Source organism: Thalia democratica, chromosome 5, assembly GCF_965202585.1.
Source record: "Thalia democratica chromosome 5, ktThaDemo2.hap1.1, whole genome shotgun sequence".
Lineage (NCBI taxonomy): Eukaryota > Metazoa > Chordata > Thaliacea > Salpida > Salpidae > Thalia > Thalia democratica.
Window position 1 is genome coordinate 44,155,127 of NC_139169.1, and position 7,936 is coordinate 44,163,062.

Consider the following 7,936-nt stretch of genomic DNA (forward strand, 5'->3'; position numbering starts at 1 on the left):
TTAATATAAGTTTTAACACAAATTTAAATTTACGTTTTTTGATATCGGAATAATGAAATTTAGTCGTTTTCTATCAAAAACAAAGTTAAATGGATTTTTTTCTTATTACCAATTTAAGTTATATAATAAATCATGATGGTAAATTCTAACTTATAATAATATTTAGGTTGTTTTCTTGATTGCATTTTTTTTTTCTTATATTTTTTAACACAGTGTGGTCTTTTTTTAATACATCGAAATATTAAAAAATAATAATAACAAAGTTGATAATGTTTTAATTACTGATATATTTTTAATCGTTTTAAAACAAAACAATTTAAGTGTTCTTTGATTAAAATTTTCATATGTAAATCTTTAAAAGGAGGTACACGTACCTCATTTTTAGTTACTAGCCAGCTATCGTATGCAAACATTTTTAAGTAGTTTTTGTTCACTGAAATAAAACATAAGATGTCTGAAAAGCTTTTTAAAGAAAGGAATTTGTAGCAGTTTATAGATAAACATATACGCATAACATATTATTTACAAAATTTTTAAGTAAGAGCTAAATTGTAAAGTTGGTTTAAATAAGGGTTTCCCAAAGTGGGCCACGGTGCCCTCTTGGGGGGCATGACAGAAATTTAGGGGGCCATAAGCAGTATATTAAAATACAGAAGGGCCATAGAGGGGGGCATGAGGTCGTAGTTTGAAATTTACACTAGATATTCTGGACTTGATGATGAAGAGCTAAAAAAAGTCTTAAGTGATTTTAAAGGTAGTTTTGAAACTTACACTAGATTTTCAGGAGTTGAAAGGGCCATAGTTTTTTTATTTCTTTAAAGGGAGCCTTTTAAATAAAATTTGGGAAACTCGGGTTCAAATTAACAATGCGTGTTAAACAAATGTAGTTATCTTATAATAATTACCAATTACTGTACAAAATACATTACTGTACTAAAAACTGTTATATGTAGTTTACTGAACGATAAAAAATACGCTCAAAATATTTGATCTTAGTACCTGGTGCACGAAAAAACTATTCGCTTATCGAATCGCAAACCATGGATACTTTCCAATGTCTTGTTTAGGACTACAGTATTAATTACAGTATTTATTTACTACAATGTTAAGGTATTTATTACAATATCAAATGAGTTTTAAGTCTTTAAAATATTTCTAAATCTTTAACTTCAGTGAATTTCATTATCAACAATTATAAATTAGACTTTACTTTTAATACTTCCTATGTATATTCTGCAGAAGCAATTAGATGATTAAGAGTGCAAAAGAAACTAATAGATGAGCATAATGAGAAAATTATTTTTTTTAAATGCTTTCATGCTAAGTGTAATTTTTTTTAAGTACTTCTAAGTTTAAGCCCTTAAAATCTTTTTTTTTTAAATTCAATTATCTTATTAGAAATACTGGCTTGTAAAGTATATAAATTAAACTTGATTGAAAAATATGTATTGGGTTGAATGCTTTTATATGTGACAAGTTTTACATACAACAACTATTGTTTACTTTTTACATAATTATCGATTTAAATTTAGAATTACGTTAAATAGTTAAAAATTTTAAGAAAAGTTTGATGTATAAGAAAAAAACTATTAAACTTAAATATAGTAGTTAATAAATTAAAACAGAAGCTTTTAAATACTTTTGAAATGTAAGACAAAAGACTTATGAGTCAAGTAGAAATATTCTTAATAGCACGATAAGTATAAGCAACAGTGAAGCAATTTTGTAGATTTAAAAAAAATTATTAGTAATTTTTATTATAAACATTATTAAAGACCATGGTAAATAATGAATATCTTATTAACACAAACACTTTTTTTCCATAAATGATTTTTTTGAATTTAATTAGTTAGTAAAATTTACTATCTTTTAGTCATATCTCAAAAGTACTTTATATTTTTCAAAAAAAAAACTGTAGGTATTAATTAGACCTACATACGCACTTTATTAATTTTATTACTTTTTAAATTGTAGCCGTTTATATAAAATTTAGAATTTTAGTTGTCGGAATTTGAAGAGACGTGCACCCGTGTTTTGAACACATATTTATTTCAAACGTTGCCTAATACTTAAAACAGTGCCGATTCTAATAACTTATAATGTATCGGAAATGTTTTAGAAAACTGACTATTTATCAAGGATCAATTAATTCTTTTTAGTTTTATAAGAATATATATAGGGCATACTTTAAACTTACAAACAAAAGCAAATTTTATTTTTGTAAAAACATCGTTATAACCCTTATAGCCTAAAAATTTCTAAAACAAAAAATGATATACTAACTTAAATATTAAAACTTTTATCAAAACGTAACGAATTTAATTTAGATATAGCATTAACTGTTACAAAGTTAAAAGAGGTTCCAAAAATGTTTAAGTTAAAACTAGTATTAATTGCGTTTTAGAAACTTAAATAAACTATTTGTACATTGTACATATATTGTTTAGTTAAAACTACCAATTTTTTCTTGCATTCATTTAAAAATTATAAGATAAGTTTTAGATAATAAAATGGTGATGTCAATTACTTTTACAATTAAAATATCAAACCATAAAATTTATTTAAATTATTGAAAATTCATAAAATCTAAAGCTTTACTTATCCGACAAAAATATACGTTAAATCGTAATAAAAATACACTGCATCAACAGAAACAACTAAAACATTTCATAACAGAAACATTTTGTTATTTATTATTTTCTTGAGTAAAAAAGACAATATATTAATTTATAACTTTACGAAAAATCTTTATGTAAATATAGTGTTTTAGTAAAGGTTAAAAAACAACTGACATTTAAATGTTCTTAGATGAAACTTTAACACCTATGCATTTTAAATATTAGATGTGAGCTTCATTACAGATTTGTAATATTTAGTTAACTGAAGTAATCTAAAATAAACATCTAAAATATAAATAATTGAGTATATTAAAATTAAAAATGCATTACAAAACATTATTTTAAGACTACTTATAAATAGCTTGTAAAATTCAGCTTATGCAGATTTTAGATTACAAGTCTATAGCAATTTTTCTTCGGCTGATATAAATTTAAATCGCATTTAGTTTAGTTAACTACCTAACAAAATATAGCATAAAAAATATTCTTACTTTGTTATTATACTCAAACATTGTAAAAACAAAAAAAAAAGCATAATCTCATAAAAGTTTATTTAGTATCACAGTGTTTGAAATCAGAGAATGCAATCAATCATAAAGAACAATCAAGTATTTATACTCTGTAATACTTTAATTCGACTTTAAAACGTTAATCAAGATATACATTCCTATAAAAAATAATAACAAAATATATGTTAATTTATATCGTAAAGGTATAAAATAATTTTCTTCATAGAAATGCAATATTAAGTGGATATTTCTACAACACTAATAAAAAACTTCCAGTAAACAAACGCAATTTAATTTTCAATCAGTTTTAATTTTTAAAAACTATAACTTTCAATTTTAGTTTTAAAGCTTACTTGCTGGATATCTTTTATATATTTTAGAATGTATAATAAACAACTACCAACAAAAATTAATTTTACTCCAATATTATTATAAATTTATTAATACTTATTTCTGCTGTCAATAATTTCAAACAAAAAACAAATGCATTGTAAACATTGATTGGTAAGATAACAGATGTTTTTCACTATAAGATTAATGGAAAGAGCTACAAGTGTACCAAAAATAATAATTTTACAAGCTAATTTCTAGATGCAAAAAAAAAAATGTTTTGTATATAGTTAAAAATTTTCTAACCTGAAAATACAAATTTATCAATAACAAATTTTTAAAGATTGAATGAATAAAAAGATAAATAGAATATACTTAACAATAACAACTCACTTATATGTTTATATATAAGTTTTTTTAATGTCAAAATGGTGCTATATTGAGTTTTAATTTGATATACTAATAGCTACCTAAGCTCAAACCTTGTGTGTTAAGTATAATAAAACTATACTGTATCCTTTATAACTCTGTTTTGCTAAACCGTAGAAAAGTTTTATTTTAGTTTTACTTATAAATAATATACAACACATCTTAAGTATATAATTTATGAAAACATGTGCAATAATGAAGATTTAATTTAAACAAATGGAATTTTTCCAATTGATTGAAATAGTAAATATAACAGCCATATTTTATATTCATAACAACCTAATACATCAGACTATCGGACGAAAAAAAAGCAAAAAAATGCATAGTAATAAATTATAAAATAAAATTTCAAGCGATGATTATGTAGAAATCAAACGCAACTAAAGTAAGACAGCTTCTTCAGTTCTTTTCGGTCGCGGTAGCGCACAGGGAGCGGAACTAAAAAGTACAGGAAAAGCCCCCAACCGAACACCGACATGAAATTTCTTACCAATCCCTGATCGTAATCCTTGATGTCTCTGCCGTACTCGTGGGGTGTCTGGTTGCGCAGCAGCATGAACATCTGGGCGCAGAAGAAGAGGAAGCAGCCGATAGCCAGGCACAAGTTGATGTAGAGCATGGCGAGCATGAGCAGGGTGGTGACGGTGGTGGTTATCTGGTCGCTGTACATCACCCAGTTGAACACGCCCCCGATGAACAGGTAGGAGAAGATGCCGTGGAAGGAGAGGCTGAACGGGTGGTAGAAGGTGTTCAGGTAGAAGTAGACCAGCTTCAACGAGTGCAGGCTTCCTAGGAACACGTACAACCTTGAATTAGAAATTGTTTGTAAATAAAATGAAAGAAAACTATTACCCTTTTAATGTATGAACAAGTTAATGTACGTTTGATTGCAAGTATGCTATCAGGTTTATTAACAATTTTAGATTTTGCACAACAACAATTGTTTAAATTTTTTTATAAAATAATCGGTATAATAGGACTGTCACTAAGGTGTCAAACTGATTAATAAAAACTAAAACTAGCCTAGTTAATTGTAGCCAAAAGGAGTTAATCTTAGAAACCTGCAAGACTAAAAAAAAGTTTTACATAGTTTACTAATGGTGTATTTTTATCTTATTTTGTAATGTCTGCATAGGTTTATTTTCACATTAAGCTTTTTCTAAGTCACCTTATCAAAATAAAATTAAGTAAAAATGTATAGTCATTAATACTAAAACTACTTTATATACAAAAGTATAGGAAGATAAAAGAACTACGAGATATAACATTAACGTGTCAGTTTTAAAAAATTCTGTAAGCTGACAAAATTGTACTTTCTTAGTTTACAAATACTGACTGAAGAATTACTAACAGGAAAGGAACGAAATAGCGCTGGTTGTGTAGGTTGACGCACTTGGTAAGGAAGAAGCAGTGGTGATCCTGCTTCTTAACACAGAAGTTGCACAGTGAACAGTGGTGTGTCCTTGGTGGAGAGTGTTGGTTACAGTCTCTACAGTACTTCCAACTACGAGGCGGGTCTAGCATTTTCACTCCTGTTAAAGAGTTTACTGATAAAAACTTATTTATTTAACAGATTCTAAACACAAACAATGTTTCGCCCTGTAGGGCTCCTCAGTTGTAAAACAAATCTTTAATAAATAAGTAGGTCTAATAAATATTTCGATGATATTGAAAAAATTTTAAAGCAAAAACAAAATACAAGAGACTAAAAGTAGGCTAAAAATTGTTAATTTCAAGGGTTTACCCAAATAAAAATTTAATCAAATTTTACTTAAGATAGTTTATATCTAATTAATAAGTTTATTATCTTGAAAATTAAACTTAAACTATAAACATGAAATCTAACTTATGTTTTTTAATACGAAGCATTTTTAATAACTTTACAAATTATAAATTTAGAACTTAAAATTTAAAGCTAACAAAAGTAAACTAATAAATAAAAATTAACAAAAACTAAATTAATTCAATCTCATATAACTTTTACCAAGCCAGAGTTAGAGTAGCTTGACTTACTAATAACTAGCCTCAGTTTAGTAGTTAAACAGGAAAAGGTTTATAAACTTAATTTTAAGGTAGCAAAGTGAATTTAGTTACTTAAATTTTGAATAACATAAAACAACAAAAACCCAATAAAATTTTACACAATTAAAATGTTCAATTAAAATGAAAATAAACATAATGCTTGTTACAACTTCATTAAAGTTACAAAAGTTTTAAAAACTTAAAAATTTAGTATTATGAATAAACAAATAATAAAATTTTTAAACAAACACACCTGTTTTACATTTTCCATCATTAAACATTGCTAAAAAGTAGTCTCCAAGTATATTGATGGCAATAAAAACTATGTAAATGTTGTTCTTTAGCCTATCAGAATCATCAGGTATCAAAAGTGGGTGTAAGTAAAAAATACATGAAAATAAAACTGATAGAGTTACTGAGAAGAAAAAAGTTATTGAAACATATTGAATGATTCCAAAAGTAAGTCCATATTTAAAAGGAACTGCCCAAAACTTTTGCATTCTGTATTGCTGCACAGATTAATTATAATCTAGTAATGTTTACCTAATTTTTTAAATCTTTATAAAAAATACATTCAACAATAACTCTAATAAATATACTCTAATAAATTACCTATTATAATTTATTTCAGATTTTTTTCAGATAACCTATAGAAAACATATTTTTAAATGTGAAAACTTATTAAAAAGTTATAAAAGTAGTTTTCTAAATGTTTAAATTTACAAACATAATCATTTTTAGCAAAAAAAGTAACACGTCATTTCAATACTTGATAACAAAACAATAGTTTTTTGAATTGTATAAAATAAAAACATGCAATTTATAATCAAATTACTAAAAATGAGTCTTAGTCATTTAATACTTCGGTTTTATATCAGGCCCATAAATTCCCAAAGGATACTTCTGATCAAACTTTGGAGTCTTTGGTGCACTTTCTGATTGCCTGTAGCATCCTTCCCATGGATTTTCAAGCTGATCCCAAGCATCATGCCTCTTAACTGAAAAGTCCAGCTTTTTTGTGATGTCATAGTTTTTATTATTTAGAAAAGGATGCCATTGGCCTTGGATGGATGGGTAATCAGTGTGAAAATTCTTTTTCAGTTCAAATATTTCAATACCAGACCTCTGAGCAAAGGTATCCATTACTTCTAAAATTTCTTCATTGTCAAAATTTTCTAGTGATTTATTTTCAGTGCGGCCATTTAAATACTCAACCTTAATACAAGGTGCAAGATCTGTTTCAGGCACAACATATAAAGCAACACTTGGGTACTTAGTTGAGAAGTCAACAACATTGTTTTCAACAAACTTTCTAACAAAGCAGCTGTGCTCAGATGTGTCACAAAATTTTATTGTAGCTCTTTTTAACTGAACAACTGGCCTTCCAACACCACTTTGCAACACTGATTTAAGAAACACCCTTGGCCTGGTATTTTTTGTAAGACCAACTGCGGCTAATTTAGTACTTACTGCAGCCATTAGTTTAATCTGTTAAATAAAATAAAATCGTTTTAAGTCATAATAGATTTTATACAAACATATTTAGTTTTACTATTGTTTAATAAAAATTTAATTATTAAATAACTAAAACCAAAACTTAAAGTAAAAAGTATAACTACTTTGTATGGTTTTAGTAATTATTCTAAGTAAAAAAAACATACATTAAAGATTTAAGTAAACATTAAAACAAAATATCAGTTTTAATTAAAATACATTAACCCTGGATCATGAAAATAAACAACTTTGATTTTACATTTTAAAACACTGTCAATTGGAAAACTTCTGTTAGAATTCATTAATGAATAACAGGTTGGCAGCCTTTTGTAAATATAAAACCATATTTACTAAAGAAAGTATTTTAAGGTATAATTTTGTAAGAAAAAAAGAATTTAACGCCAATGTATTGTTGATAAATTTACAAAAACCAGTACAGTTTTTAAATATCATTAAAGACAAAATTGTAGTGATTGAGCTTGTAAATAAATACTACTGTTGCTAAAAGTCAAATTTAAAACAAACTATAAGTAT

The 7,936-nt window shown here is 26.1% G+C and overlaps 2 protein-coding genes across 2 annotated transcripts; both read right to left on the reverse strand.

Moving 5' to 3' along the window:
* Positions 1-3,830: 3,830 nt before the first annotated feature.
* On the reverse strand, positions 3,831-6,443 carry LOC145835435 (putative palmitoyltransferase ZDHHC24). Its single transcript, XM_082943019.1, has 3 exons — positions 6,162-6,443; positions 5,238-5,418; positions 3,831-4,692 (listed from the first exon to the last, which is right to left on the reverse strand). The coding sequence occupies exons 1-3, from the start codon at positions 6,406-6,408 to the stop codon at positions 4,257-4,259; spliced, it is 864 nt and encodes a 287-aa protein (XP_082799145.1). The 5' UTR covers positions 6,409-6,443; the 3' UTR covers positions 3,831-4,256.
* Positions 6,444-6,763: 320 nt separating this feature from the next.
* LOC145835436 (large ribosomal subunit protein mL43-like) lies at positions 6,764-7,533 on the reverse strand. The gene has a single exon (XM_082943021.1). The coding sequence runs from the start codon at positions 7,385-7,387 to the stop codon at positions 6,764-6,766; it is 624 nt and encodes a 207-aa protein (XP_082799147.1). The 5' UTR covers positions 7,388-7,533.
* Between the last annotated feature and the right edge of the window lie 403 nt (positions 7,534-7,936).

What these genes read in the sequence shown, in the direction of transcription:
- LOC145835435 (XM_082943019.1), bottom strand. Translation starts at nt 6,408, where the DNA reads ATGCAAAAGTTTTGGGCAGTTCCTTTTAAATATGGACTTACTTTTGGA. An exon ending in TGATGGAAAATGTAAAACAG is followed by an intron (nt 5,419 to 6,161) that starts GTGTGTTTGTTT and finishes ACTCTTTAACAG; the next exon opens with GAGTGAAAATGCTAGACCCG. An exon ending in CGCTATTTCGTTCCTTTCCT is followed by an intron (nt 4,693 to 5,237) that starts GTTAGTAATTCT and finishes TTCTAATTCAAG; the next exon opens with GTTGTACGTGTTCCTAGGAA.
- LOC145835436 (XM_082943021.1), bottom strand. Translation starts at nt 7,387, where the DNA reads ATGGCTGCAGTAAGTACTAAATTAGCCGCAGTTGGTCTTACAAAAAAT.